This window comes from Ciona robusta, chromosome 11 (assembly GCF_009617815.1).
Source record: "Ciona robusta chromosome 11, ASM961781v2".
Lineage (NCBI taxonomy): Eukaryota > Metazoa > Chordata > Ascidiacea > Phlebobranchia > Cionidae > Ciona > Ciona robusta.
The window spans coordinates 948,350-963,387 of NC_143245.1; the positions used below are offsets into that span (position 1 = coordinate 948,350).

At 36.3% G+C, this 15,038-nt stretch overlaps 2 protein-coding genes and 1 pseudogene across 11 annotated transcripts; 1 reads left to right on the forward strand and 2 right to left on the reverse strand.

Moving 5' to 3' along the window:
• The first annotated feature begins 193 nt into the window (after positions 1-193).
• Positions 194-10,159, forward strand: LOC149727598 (tumor protein D52-like). 9 transcript variants are annotated; one of them, XM_089888536.1, is made up of 8 exons: positions 194-428; positions 2,353-2,483; positions 2,840-2,976; positions 5,829-5,888; positions 8,594-8,695; positions 9,091-9,129; positions 9,285-9,345; positions 9,630-10,159. In XM_089888536.1, the coding sequence occupies exons 1-8, from the start codon at positions 425-427 to the stop codon at positions 9,735-9,737; spliced, it is 642 nt and encodes a 213-aa protein (XP_089744662.1). In that variant the 5' UTR covers positions 194-424; the 3' UTR covers positions 9,738-10,159. The 9 variants fall into 9 exon arrangements, 8 of the variants coding, with proteins under 8 accessions (XP_089744662.1, XP_089744663.1, XP_089744664.1 ...); XM_089888531.1 differs by lacking the exon at positions 194-428 and adding an exon at positions 1,262-2,286; XM_089888537.1 differs by lacking the exon at positions 9,091-9,129 and having other exon boundaries at positions 269-428.
• Positions 10,018-12,782, reverse strand: LOC149727599 (small ribosomal subunit protein mS34-like). Its single transcript, XM_089888544.1, has 6 exons — positions 12,644-12,782; positions 12,258-12,380; positions 11,692-11,799; positions 11,299-11,376; positions 10,481-10,627; positions 10,018-10,175 (listed from the first exon to the last, which is right to left on the reverse strand). The coding sequence occupies exons 1-6, from the start codon at positions 12,710-12,712 to the stop codon at positions 10,080-10,082; spliced, it is 621 nt and encodes a 206-aa protein (XP_089744670.1). The 5' UTR covers positions 12,713-12,782; the 3' UTR covers positions 10,018-10,079.
• On the reverse strand, positions 12,695-14,722 carry LOC149727600 (serine palmitoyltransferase 2 pseudogene; annotated as a pseudogene). Its single transcript, XR_016386035.1, has one exon. The product of XR_016386035.1 is annotated as a serine palmitoyltransferase 2 pseudogene (transcript).
• Between the last annotated feature and the right edge of the window lie 316 nt (positions 14,723-15,038).

A 15,038-nucleotide genomic window follows, 5' to 3' on the forward strand; every position in this document is an offset into this window, starting at 1 on the left:
CAACAGAAAAAAATAGTCGGTATGCTATTGTTTTGGGGCTGTATGTACAATGTAGTTTATTTTGTTCAAATACAGATAAGCATATTTAGTTTTCGATTTCTATACAATCATGCGTACGTGTGTTTACGTTTACGCAAGTTACGTTTCAAAGAATTGTTACGTTTGTAATACAAGTTTAAAATTGTTAATTTTAACTCGTTTTGATTTAGTAAATTTTAAGCTATACTAAGTATAATGTACACTCGTTTAGTGTAAATAATCGTACCTTAAGAATTACTTTAATATCAGATGGATGTTATCTATTAAAGTTAGGAGAATAGGCCTATACAGTATTATATTGTATTGTGTTTAACTGCTCAGTGTTTATTACAGATATTTAGTTACGTTTGTGCAACGACTTATTGTACACCTTTTTAAAAATACTATGGGTGAGTATTGATTTGTATTTGTTAGTTTTTTGGTGTGTATATATCATGTGTGTTTTGTGCAAGAGGACACCCATGCCATGTTATAACCAATAAACCAAACAGTATATATGAATACACCATGTGTGTCTGGTGTATAAGATGACACTCATGTTTCAACTTGACAATGAGCATGAGGTGTATGGATAGTGGATACACCATGTGTGTCTGGTGCACAAGAAGACACCCATGTTATAACTCGACAAAGAGCATAAGGTTTATGAATACACCATGTGTGTCTGGTGTATAAGAAGACACCCATGTTATAACTCGACAGTGGGCATGAGATGTATGGATACACCATGTGTGTCTGGTGTATAAGAAGACACCCATGTTATAACTCGACAGGAAGCATAAGGTGTATGAATACGCCATGTGTGTCTGGTGTATAAGAAGACACCCATGTTATAACTCGACAGTGGGCATGAGGTGTATGAATACACCATGTGTGTCTGGTGTATAAGAAGACACTCATGTTTTAACTTGACAGTGAGCATGAGGTGTATGAATACACCATGTGTGTCTGGTGTATAAGGAAACACCCCTGTTATAACCCGACAGTGAGCATGAGGTGTATGAATACGCCATGTGTGTCTGGTGTATAAGGAAACACCCCTGTTATAACTTGACAGTGAGCATGAGGTGTATGAATACGCCATGTGTGTCTGGTGTATAAGAAGACACCCATGTTATAACTCGACAGTGGGCATGAGGTGTATGAATACACCATGTGTGTCTGGTGTATAAGAAGACACCCATGGTATAACTCGACAGTGAGCATGAGGTGTATGAATACACCATGTGTTTCTGGTGTATAAGAAGACACCCATGGTATAACTCGACAGTAAGCATGAAGTGTCGTGTAGGTACTACTGCAGCTGTCTCCCTGATACTCGCTGAATATTTTTTTTAAAAAACTAGGGCATTCGTATCGAAATTAACTTTGAAAATGCGCGAAGTCGTGCTGCGTCTGTAGTACTCTGGGTATTGGGATAAAATAGAAGTTTAAGAAAATATGTAACTTTTGTTATTACCTGTTATTTTAATGGACTATTTTTGATTGTTACACATGGTTGTTTATTTTAGCTTATAATGTATTCATGTTGTAGCTCTCTATACCTTATGGTCATTCTAAATCAACATAAATATCATATTTCCCCATTGTCATAACTCCTCACATACATGAAGTGTTGAAGGGTGCTTAAGATTATGTAGGGTCTCTTTAACTTGTACAGTATACCAGCTTTAGTTCAGACTCTAAATTATAAACGTATGACATATTGTTGGTGCATTAGGTTGGCAGTTATAAGGCTAAAGTTATATTAGTAATTTGGTATAACTGTGAGGTTTAAATTTGGCAGAAAAAAGTATTTGTTATACTTTCACTTTATACTACAACTGTATGAGTAAGGTCCAATGGTAAAGCACGTATTTGGATCTGGGATTTAGGCCAGAGCCTTTGTTCGATTTAAATTATAGGCTGATATGTCATTTCTTGTAATAAAGTTCCCCAAATTTCCTACAGGAATGGATGTGCATAGTTTTGCAACTGTTTGTAAATTCTTTCTATATATTCATTGTATCTGTTTGTTGGTAGATTTTCCATTATGATATTCTGTTTGTTGAGTGTATATAATTAAACCATTAAAGTTACCTTGTTACTAAATGAATGAAACTGAAAGTGAAAAAAATAAAAGAATTGAAGAAATTTGTCACGAAGATTCTTACAAACAATATTTAAGTTTAGTTTCTGAGGACATAAATGAAATGTTTGAGTTTTCGGCGCCTATAGTTCGTAACCCACATTTTAATCCATTACAATGTACGTGCTAAACCATATGCAGAAGAATAATCTAAATCCTGTAACTTACATATATTTTTATTCCAGCCGAAACGGAACCAAGCGCACCCACTTACCCCGATCTCTCCACACAAGACCGCACGCCCCCCGCAGAAATTCCATCCACACAAACAGAAGATGATCTGTGGAAGAAAGAAAAACACGACGAACTTGTCAAGGTAAGTTTGCTGCTGTTGCCACCATGCATTAGAATACAGGTCTGTATTCAAAAACTGATCTTATAGCAATTAATTTAATAAGAATTTTTTTGAAACCAATTTCCTGGCATGTAACAAGGTGATCTCACAACAAGGCAGACAAATGAATATGTGTAATGTTTTATTAATTTACTTCATGGCATTCTATTAATAGTTCATGACTGGCTCATTTTTTTATTTAAAACTAGGGTAAACTGTGAAAAATAACATGTTTTCTTTTTTATCAATAAAACATAAAACACCAACCTGATGCTTCATGCACTCTGTGTTAATACCAAGTGTAAACCTCACAATAATCAATATATTACAATCACCAGATAGAGGACGAGATCGACACTTTGCGACAAGTGCTCACAGCTAAAGAACGAGAAGCATCAGAGTTGCGTAAACTGCTTGGTTTGACTCCACTTGGGATATTAAAGGCTGACATCAATAAGATTCAAAGTTCACAAGCGTGAGTTGCTTTCTTAATTATGGGTTTAAATTATAAACCAGTTGTGCGCCTAACTTTTGAAAGGAGAGGGTAAAAAGTGACTTTCTTTGGTAATTTAAAGTAAAAAATATTAACCAATGCTACCAGGGGCGCAACCAGGGGGGCTGTTTTGCTGTCATGACAGCCCCCTTTTCCGCAGACACGCACGCAGCCAGAAAGTGCTAAGACGCACACACACGCGCGTTGCATTTAATATTACATTCGTTCGCCTAAAATTGGAATAACTTTTCGTTCAATTGTTACGTCACTTGTCCTATTGTAACGTAACTATTAATTATGACGTTTCATAATATAACAATCTGGAGGAATGTGCTAACTGCACAACCAACCACGAGATCGAAACATCGTGTATGAGCGTCACATTTTTACGCTCTGCGCCGGCGTAGGAAATAAAGGAAGACGCATGTGGTAGCATACATTTAACACTTAACAAACGAAGCAATCGTTGTGAATTTATTCTCGTGAAAAGTGACGTAATAAAACTCTGGTTCTCGTGCGGTGTCATCAAACGATGTTTTTTGGCCTTTGTCCAAGCTCTGCCGGGGCGATACTTTATAATAATATATTACAATTTGTGTTGGTTCCAATTTACTGATAGCGTCGCTCCTCGCACTTATATTTGCACCAATTAAAATGCATAATAATCGCGGTTTATCAGCATTTAAATCAGTGGTTACCAAACTTTATCTACTCGCGTACCACTTTTTGGTTCAAGCAGCGTTCTCAAACCACCTACATACTAAACTACTAAAGGCTCGTGAACAACTCATTTTAAATAGTGAAATTAAAAACCGCACGCACACCTATTTTTTCCGCGGGCATGAACTTGGCACTGCCTTTCTCAAAGTTGAAAATAAAAGTAATTTGCCTATTAAACAGGGCAACAGGCGCGGTAATAAACAGCCTAAATATGTTCCAGAAGTAGCACTGCTGTATATTTACGACGTTTTCCTCAGCCAAGCAGTTTAATTATTACGAAACAGTAGGGATTCACACGTGGATTCATCGCGTCATAATAGCGATTGTTTGACCTGGGAATTGATTACGTCATAATAGCAGTTCACACGTTGATTATTTGCGTCATATTAGCGATTGTCCCCTTGATTATTTAGCCTGCAGGTGCTTGAAAACAGGTTGAATATTTGCCTTTTCATGCGCATAAGTAAAGATAGGCTTGCAAAAATATTCTGTACACGCGTAAAACAACGCCTAGGTTTAAAAAGTTAGGAACACCGGTGTAGGGAATATAGCATGGAATGTCACGCTCTACGTAATTTATGTGGATTAAAATAATGCTCACGACAATCACTAAAAGATCATTTGCGATCGTTTGGTGTGAACTTAATAAGGTGCTCGCGTACCACCTGGGAGGCCTTCGCATACCATAGTTTGGGAAGCACTGATTTAAACTAATCATCAGAAACAGAAATCATACAAAAACTACAGATCGTATGGGAGCAAATAAAACACGATTGTTTACCAACAATCTCGTTTGTGATGGAACAATCGTAATGGTTTATCAAAGGTATTCTGACGTAAATAATCGTTACATTAACATGCGTAAATCTGCAACAATGTTTCCTCTGTTTATATTAATTTAGATACGTCTTTTTAATAATGTAGTGTTAGTTTTAATTTACCGCGTAAAATAGGATATATATTCGTGTGCACAACCAATAAAGGGAGTGTTTTATCGCGTCAGAGATAAACGTGGACTAGACATAAATATGACAGCCCCCTTTTGAACGCGCTGGTTGCGCCACTGAATGCTACCCTAATACTAACCAGAAATTGCACTTTTAGTAACCGCCAAAATAGTTGCTATTTTACAATTACAGTTAAAAGAGTTTGTGAATCACTGTGGTAGGTAAACCAACCAATTCAAATGGTGGCCCAGGGGTTGAGAGACATTGCATTAGGTGTTTAAAAGGAATTTGGTTTAAAAACCACCATACCAGATTTTTGTTAAAATGTATTAGAAACATAACCCTGTATTGTAAGATCAAAATGTAGTGGCCACATGTATATAAGGGTCGAGGGCTTGCTAATTATGGTGGTGATATAAGTCACTAAGTCAGTCACCCAACCAACTACATATAGGATGGGAGTCTGTATATTGGTTTCTTGTGTTGGATTAGAATATTTAACTTAAGTATAAAGCAGCAAAAGAGAAACGATATTAGTAAAAGTTGTTTATATAAAAAAAATCTTATAAAACTAGGAATATTTAACCTCAGGATTGTATCTCACTTTGCAAGACACCAACAAGGTATTATTAAACCAGAAGAGTTATTTTAAGTATTAGGTTATGTCTAGTAGCAACAGCAGTAGTACAGTATTGATGGTGTGATGCAATATTAACATACTAAATTAGAGTTGTATGGTGCACACCGCACATAGGGTAATGTAATTGTGTAATTAGGATAAATATACTTATTGCTTATTTATTTTTTTACATCAATGATGGTATTATAGAAAATGTTTTGGTTCTTCTGTTAAATGCCATTGAGAATAACTGGAAACTATTGAATGAATGGATGTGACTGGTGCATCCTCACGTGGTGGGCAACGATAGTTGTAATACAAGTGTTCTGTTTCATACACATAGTGCCCGTTTCTGAGTTACCATGTATGTAACTTAGTGGGTAATGATTTTGTTTCTTAAACGGAGAACACAAAGGCTTATAATAGTGGTAGCGCCGGGTCTTGAACTTGTAAACTCTTAGTTAAAGACAGTGGTGATGACCACGGTGCCAGACAATTGTGGTTCATTTTATTTCTCGCCACAAATGACTCCCCATATGTTACCACAGATACCAATCCACAAGTGCTAAGGTTCATGGTTTGGCAACTGATGTTACATCATCTGAATAGTGAGTTAGAAAGTAACACAACTAATATGCATGGGATGATTAGTTAATTCATTTTCATATTATTTCAAATAACAAAGCACAACAGAGCTATAGAGCTACAGTTATAAGGTATCAACCACACAGTAAAATGAGAAGTTGTGATATTCTACCAGGTCTGGATTAGAGTTTTCAAGAAAATGTGGGTCTAAAACCAATAAAAATTCTAATAAAAAATCGGATTAAACAGCAACACTGGGATTAATCATTTGTTTAAATATCATCAAGCAAATCAACAGCACCCTTAAAAGCGGTGCTATTTGCAATTAATGTAATTGCTCTAATTGTACTTGCAATCAAACGCTGGAATTTTGTTTTTTATTTAAAATTAATTTATTCTGTGACGTCACAATACTGGTTATGTGTTGATAAGCAGCGCAAGATACGTATGTATGTGCGGGCATGCGTGCGAGATGCTCAAACAATAGCATGCTCTTATTTTCTTTCTCTTTTATTATCCTTGCGTGCGACGAAGCGTAGCAAAGCGACGATGTACGTAGCAGCGCGACGCAACGCACCGTCGCTACTAGCTAGCAGCTAGCTAATCAGATAAAGATGTCTGTGTTCGACTTAGCTCTAATAGCAGAAGTAGAGTCACACCCAAATATTTACAATCGTAAACTGCAGTGTTATAGAGATAGACGGCAAAGAGATTCAGCTTGGCAAGATGTTGCAACCAAGTTAAATACGACAGGTAAAGTTGAGTTTGTTAAATACGACAAGTAAAGTCGCGCCAGAGTAGCTGGTTTTAACGACTGCCGTTTTGCTGCTGATTTTCTCTTCGCCTTCTCTTCGTTGGTTAAGACTTAAAAAGTTGGATATTCGCTTTCGTATTCGACGAAATAAATAAACGTATGTAAATAAACGGTTCTAATATGTTGGATTCGCGCAGTAAACGACTGCCAGCGCCGTTGGAAAGCGCTCAGAGACAAGTATGGTCGCATTCGTAAGAAGGAACAAATAGATTTTAACAACGGGGAATATTTTCCGTCTGAGTGGGATCTGGCTGAAAAGTTATCTTTTTTGGAAGAATTTCGCGTCACAAGAGGGTAAGAATACGTTGATTGTTACTAACAACGAAATAAACAATCCTTGAATTCCTGTTTTTACCATGTCGCTCAAACACAGTATAATTATAAGATATAGTTTATTTATAAGTGCTCGTTCGTTATTAAAACCGAATACCATTTTCAGAGTAACAACAATCTACAAACACCTGTATTATAAATTATATTGTTAATTAATTATTCTCCACTTATTTATAGATATAAACACGATTTGGTCTTGCATCTAATATATATTAAATAAAATGTTTTGCATTTTTATGAAATATTCGTTCTTTTTTTTAATCTTTACTTATTTTATTCCAGTATCAGCACAACTGCCAATGATGACACAACAATGGACATTCTTACAGACAATGACATACCCCCTTCATTACATCCTAGTTTTGCGAATATGAATAACTTTAACAAGCACCCAAAACTTGAAGCTGCACTTGCTATAACAGAGGTAACAGGACATGATGACAGCCAAGCTGTTGGGGCCAAATTTCTTGCCAAAAAACTCAAAGATACAAGAGGTAAATCGTGTTTTTAGCCACGGTTTATTTGATAATTTTACTCAGGTAGTTTTTACCTGTAGCATGTTTTAACGACCTTCTTCTTGCTGCTAATTCCCTTTCTTTGTTATTCTTAATAATATCTTTGTTACTGTATTTAAATAGATAAGTAAAAATATTTTCTGTTTCTTCAAGCGACAGGCTTTCACATTTGGTGAGGTCCATGCAGTAGTACCCGGTTGTGGGGTAATGGGCCAACGTTGGCTCAAATTTCAGGTCCAATGCCTCACCATAAAACCTTAGTCTAATCTTATACTCTGTTATATAAGAGAGAAAAGATACCAATGACCATTCATCCACCAATGTTTTATCACAGATATGAACGACGCCGATGAACTTTTCTTTGCAAGCGTTTTGTGTGAGATTAGTGGATTGCCTCCGAAGAAAAAAGGAAAACTAAAAATTGACATAATGAACTTGGTTCATAATGCGTTGTATGATGTCACAGATGATTAATTGTACTATTTGATTATTTTATGATGTAATAATGAAAACTTTGTGTTAATAATCGTTGATTATTTGCTTTGTGTTATAACTTTATTGAATAAACGTTTATATGTTGGTTATTTTTCTTGTAAAACATTTATTTAAAACATACTTTAATGCGAGTCAAATACAGCGAAAGTTATAAACACCTGTGAAAAGGGATGTAACCAGTTCAAGGTTATTGTATGTTTACACGTAGCAGTAGACTTATATAGAGGCATGTTGCATGTTTTCCTCACAGCATGTCTATCTGAAGGGGGAAGGTGGTTACAGCGGTTGTATCGTAGCCAAAGGGTGCCGGGTTCGAGGTTTAATGTTGTTACCATTGTTGTGTGTTGGGCACTATCGCTCCAGTAGTCCAGTTACTTCTACACTTAATTCTTGTCCCTAATTTTTCTTCGCGTACAACCGTCATTTTAAATATTCCATTCTCTTCGTTGCTATATATTTAATCCGATCTTTGTTACTGTATTTGTATTTGTAGAGATATATAAAACGTAATGTTACTAGATTATTAGTTATCCCCACAAGTACATATATGTTAAATATTGTTACTCCACAGTTATAAGAAGACGGTTGAAACGTTGAAATCTGCTGAGCAAGCCACGGCATCCGCGTTTAGTTCACTTGGGTCATCTATGTCAATGAAGTTCTCTGAGATGAAGTAAGTTGGGACCAAACATGGTGGTTGGGAGGGACCAAACATGGTAGAGGGGTGGGACCAAATAGTCCTCATGGAACTTTGGGTTTAACTCCTGCTTGGTTGTGATATATTGAACCAGGTTTAAGTGGTGGTTATTTAGAAGCATTTAAATATAAAGGAAGCTAAAGTCTACCTTGTCCTCTAGTAAGAGATGCATTGTGTTATGTAATAAAATAAGAAAAATATTACATTCCGTACTTACTTAACGTGATAAAATATGAAAATCCAGAGTGTTTGCTCTCAAATATTTGAATTTGTCCATGGCTTTACTTGAGTTTCTCAAATCTTGCCCATGATAAACTCAATTTATTTTATCCTCAAAATAAATAGCTTTTATTTTTTGCTGCTTTTTGGAGCCGCACGTTTCGAAGAAGAAGCTCGACTTATGAATCGTTGTAAGAATATCTGCTGTTATTTAATTGAGTAGTTTTTATCCATAGTGTGGATAATGAATATCATTTTGTTGCTAATTTTCTTTGTTGTTTTGATATTTGCTCTTTTTTGCAGAGGTTTCGACATAATAAACTAATTGTGATGTTATAATTTACAGAAATTCTCCAACTTACAAAAGTTTTGAAGAAAAAGTTGAAGGAGTTGGGTCGACAATCATGGTTTGTGATATCATATGTTTGACTGTTACATCATAATGGTGTTTATGATTGATAAAGATGGGTCTTTTTATTGTGTAACTAAGTGGGGTGTTTGTTATATAAGGCACTTGTGTAATAAATAAACGAAGGAATAACGACAGTCGTTATAATACGGTTGTTCATACACCTTGTGCCAGCTTGTAAGTTACCGATACCCTGTATGTAACTTTGTAGGTGATTATTTTTCTATATCACGGCCAATTGAAGTCAGTGATTACTCTTTCTCATAATAATAAATATTTTAGGCCAAAGTGTCAGGAACACCCCGGGAAACCCCCGCAGCCACCCCTGATGAAACCCCCCAAGCCCCAATTACCCAACAACCCCATGCAGGAGACGACTTACCCATGTAGGGGTCACCCTGATCTTTGGATCCCTGTTTTGTATAACTTGCAATATTTAACCATCGGGTGTGCCCGCTGCAGGGACTTGACATTAAACCCCTCGCTATAAAATTTGACCCCCCATTCTTTGACCCCTCGTTTTTTGGGCTTTGACCCCCCCCTATTTTGACCCTTTTAACTGCTTGCTTATAGAATTAACGCTTCATCGAGTTTAATCAACTTATTCCATCTGCTAGGTGGTGTGTGTTGACAATATTGAGTAGAACTAGATTGTATATTATGCATGTAGTTTGTTGTACAAGTGTTTATTGAACATTATTAAGGATAACTCGTTACAAATGAACATAGATATCATATTACGGATCCATCTAGAAGTTTTTGACGTTGGTTCGCTTGAATTCCTCGTTTAATTAAAAGTTTTATCATCGGTTCTTGGTCTTCCCCACACTGGAATAAACAAGCGTTTAATATTAAACATAAAGTGAGATAAAAGTGTTTAATTGTGAAATATTTTCAAACTTCGTTAAAAAAATTAACAATTAAAAATATATATAATTTATGAAATAACAGCTGCATTATTGAATGAATTCTCCAGTAAGTGTCTTGCCCAAGGACACAATCAAAATGGTAGCAGCATCAAGCATATATCTACTAGGCTAAAGACCCGTGCTCTAACCACTTTGCCACAGTGACAGACAAAATATAGTTCATACCACGTTATTATACCAGCTAAATTACAATAACTTTTCTACCTTATCATTCTGTGACTCCAACATAGCCATTAGTGGTGGCATTGGTACATATAATGGAACTTGATGAGTTTCAGCGGATTGAGGTTCGTATTCCAGGTAAGATTCCTCTTCATGTCTTGGGATTAACCTCCATAAGTTTTCATTTCCCTGTAAGGTTATATCAGGTCAAGGTTATTACAGGTCATGACTGAAAGAATGTTGTTGGATGAAATAGTCTTAAATCTCCAGAGAAAGCAGTTATATGAGGTTTAAATTAGTAACTACAGCAGCTGAGGAAAAAAAACTGAACTTTCGTTATGAATGTGAATGAATGAATGAATGTAACTTACTTTATCCTCGCGTGGCCGGAAAACGACAGTCGTTATCACACAGGTTTAACACCTCGTGCCAGCTTACGAGTTACCATGTATGTTACTTTGTGGGTAATTATTTTTTTGAGGTTTTTTCTTTATTTTTCATGTATGGCTGATAATTTAGACAACCCATTAATGACCACTGGGTTGGAGCAATTGCCGTTAAGTGTCTTGCCCAAGGACACATACGTCCACAATGGTAGCAGCGGCGAACCTTAAACCCATTACCTCTGGGTTACAGGCAGGCGCGCTAACCACTACACCACGGCGCCAGACTAAAAAAAATTAACTGATGTTATAAATTAACTGATGTTATAAATTAACTGAACAAATAATCTACAATGTTTTAAAACTGAAGCTGTATCAACCAGTATAAAACATAGGATATCACAGTTTATTTAAAAATCCTGGAGAAAGTTTTAACAGTAGAAAATCTTGTGCATGTTTAAAGGTAAGTAAACGCACATCTTGTATTTCCTTCTCATAACCTTCATTTCTTCCATTTAATGTTTTGATTCCCCAAGCGATCCCGTATTCCATGTTCTTAAATAATAAAGGTAAAGATATTAAGATTGTGGCAAACTATTCAAGGCAGTTGCTTTGTTGACACTTTATAAAACTAGCTATTAATAATCGAGAGTGTATGAAACTAAACACCTATGTTATATAACCACTGTTGTTGCGCCATTAGTTACATTTAAATACTAATATACAACTTAATTTATATAAAAACTGGTGCAAACATCAAGGTTATTATTTTGTTGGCACAATTATCTATTAAAATACTCTCTTGATCAAACCCCCTTTTTACCCAAACAGCTCAATGCAGGTGGACACAACTAACACATGAAAACATACTGGTGATTTTAAATCCGCATGAACTCTCGTGATTCTCCAGAATGTTGGTGCAGAATGTATGATGTCATCGCATGTTGTGAACAGTCTACCCACCCCCCACGATGGTAACTATAAAGTAATTATTAATATAGCCGTTTTAAAATAATAAAAATAACCTTTTTAACTATTTAACCATAGATTACTGTGGGGGAAGACGGGACACCTTAGGCCAAATATTTAAATGTCCCGACGGTGTTTTATCAATAACAGTTTTGTAATTCTTTGAATGCTCTTTGTTTACTACGAAATGGGGCGAGAAAATAGAACGAAAAGGTGTCCCATCTTATCCCCACCATACTCTATGATAAATTTTTTTTGTAATGTTTAAATTAACAATTTTCTATTTATCTCTTTGATAACTAAAGTTACCTTATTGAAACAACAGAGAAATAGGAATGAACAGCAAATGACAGTCGTTAAAACACTTTGAATTAAAGGTGCTGTAAAAAGGGCATCAGTTAAAAAGCCTAGCTTTTAAATTACTTTCATTAAGATATCTTTGTCACACGGCAACAATCACAAGGTACCCGAGATAATATTTGAAATAATTTTTTTTCTTCTTTGTTTCTCGTCCGCATGTTAAGTGTGATGTTTGGTTTGGTTTTGAACATTTCACATAATGGTTGGGGATATTTCTTGGTGATGTGAGCCTGGGTGTGAGGTTTATGTTAATATGGATTTGGACCAGAATTGTCCCATTACCCTAAATGTTGATATTAAAACATAAAAAAATAATTTTTCTTTAACTGCAATAAAATGAAACACTGAAGAGAATGGACATACAAGCAAAACAACAGTCGTTAAATCATGCTGTAGGGGCTGACTATTCAATGCGTTTATGGTACACCAATGTCACCACAATGGATGTACTTTTGTCACTATATATTCATTGGGTAACTTTACACTAACTTACCAGTAATTTTCGTTCAATTTTGTGCGCCATATTTACAAAATTAATAAACACCTGTAACAAATTTAACATTTTATCAAATTTAACACATAACTTTTAAGTTTTACACAAAATTATACAACAACAACACTCTTTTTTTCAAATGTAACTTAAAGTTTAACACAAAATAACACAAAATATTTTAACTAATAATCCAAACAAAACGAAAAGTTTAATGTTCTAACTACAGGCGAAAAAAAATTGGGGTGGCAGGGTGGACACTGGGCAGCGCTGGAATCCATTTAACACCATCATGTGTCTAACTATAGTAAGTAACACTGCATTTAACTAACTGTAGGACATAGGCTTATACTAATAATACTATATTTATAATGTGTATATAATTACCTAACCACATCTAAATGTCTAACCATAGGTGTATGACTGTGTGTTCAACCATGCAATATAACTTATGTACAATATGCATATACAGTATATATGATATACTATAATACGTATATGTATAATTATAACTAAGTCCAGCATCCATATTGTCTCAAATCAATCCATGTTTTTAACTTTGCTTGAAATTTTCAATCTCAGCAAATCTCCGATGTCACTAATCGCTTCCAGAGCTTTATTTATTTGATCCTCGCTTAACGCCGAAGAGACACAGAACCTGACTCTTGACTCCCCTAGTGGTGTAGATGGAAATCCAGCAACCACAACTCCGAACCCACGATAGAGCATCTCACGTGAGAAACAAGCAATATGAGTGGGAAGGTAGGCAAGCAGGGGGATCACAGGGGAATCTTCGTGCCCGTAAACTATGAATCCAAAAGTCCGGAGTTTTTGACGAAAATGTTTTGTATTTTCCGCAAGTTTCGTGATTCGTTGTTTGCCTTCTTGTGACATCATAAGTTCGAGGCTTGTGAGTGCTTGTTGTGCGACGGGGGGCGACATAGAAACAGCATAACAGGCTGAATGGGAGTTTGCTCGAAGATGTTCAATCACTGCACGACTGCCTGCAATATAACCCCCGGAGGCACCAAAGCTCTTGGTGAATGTTCCCATCAAAATGTCAATCTCTGAAGGATTAATGTTGAAATAATCAGTAACGCCTCTAGCGTTAGGACCTAGCGACCCAATACTGTGAGCCTCATCGAGGTAAACGAATGCTTTATATTTCTTCTTCAGCCTCACAACCTCTGGTAGATTAACAATGGTGCCTTCCATGCTGTAGATTCCTTCCACAAGGATCAATATTTTCCTCCATGGTCGATGAGTCCTTGGTCTTCCCCCAACGATTGAATCGCGCAGAATCCTCTCCAAGTCTTCTGTATCGTTATGTTTGAACACACGGATCGTCGCACCTGATATCTTGCACCCGATGGCAAGTGAAGCGTGGTTGCATGCATCACTGATCACTAAACACCCCTTACCAACAAAACACGGAATATTCATCGAATTAGTTGCGAATCCCATTCCAAACGTCAAGCAATCCTCAACTCCCAAAAACTCGGCCATTTTTTTCTCTAACTTATTATGAATCTCGTGATTTCCAACTTCGAATCTACTGCTACAAACCCCGACCCCAAGCTTGGCCACTGCATCCACAGCGGCATCTGCACATGTTCCTTCATTCTCAGCAAACCCCAGGTAGTTATATGAACCCAAGTTCACAATGTTCCGGAACACTTTACCAGTATAACCCAAAAACTTTCCACTGCTTGAAAAATCCCTCTCCCTGATGTCAATCAAAGCACCTGGCACTGTACATACAGGCCTGTGTAATACGTCATATCCTCTCTCTATGACGTGCCTGACAAAGAATCTTTCAAACGTTGTGTACAAAGGAACGAAATCTTTCATGTCCTCCCTCTCACATACACTGGGCTCGGTATAAAACACATGCCGGTTCATAAAGTCCCTCAACCACCCAAACAGCAATATAATTGCCATAGCAACATGGTTACGGGCATACACCCACACAGAAGGAGCATCGTAGGAGTTCTTTGCATAAATTTTTTCACTTTTATCTTTCCTTCGTAAAAGTTTGTGAACTGCGGCTTTCTTCACTTTAATGTGTTCCCCTTTCTCCATAACTCTTAATGTGGCTTGCAAATGAAATACAAACTTAAAATTTACTGTTAAAAACTAAATGAAATCGAAATTATTTTTCAAACAAAAATATTTAAAACTCGTGCTATGGGGAAAGTCCCAAGATTTCATAGAAACACCATTATGTAAAATTACTTTCGGGGAGTAGCAAATAATAATTCACCTTTAAAACAACATAGGTACATTAAATTACCGCACTTTTTACACCGGGTTACAATATGCATTTAACTTCAGGTTAAAACGAGTTTTTATCGTTTTTTGTTGCGACCTTTTTTCTTCCTTGTCTTATAGTCGCGAG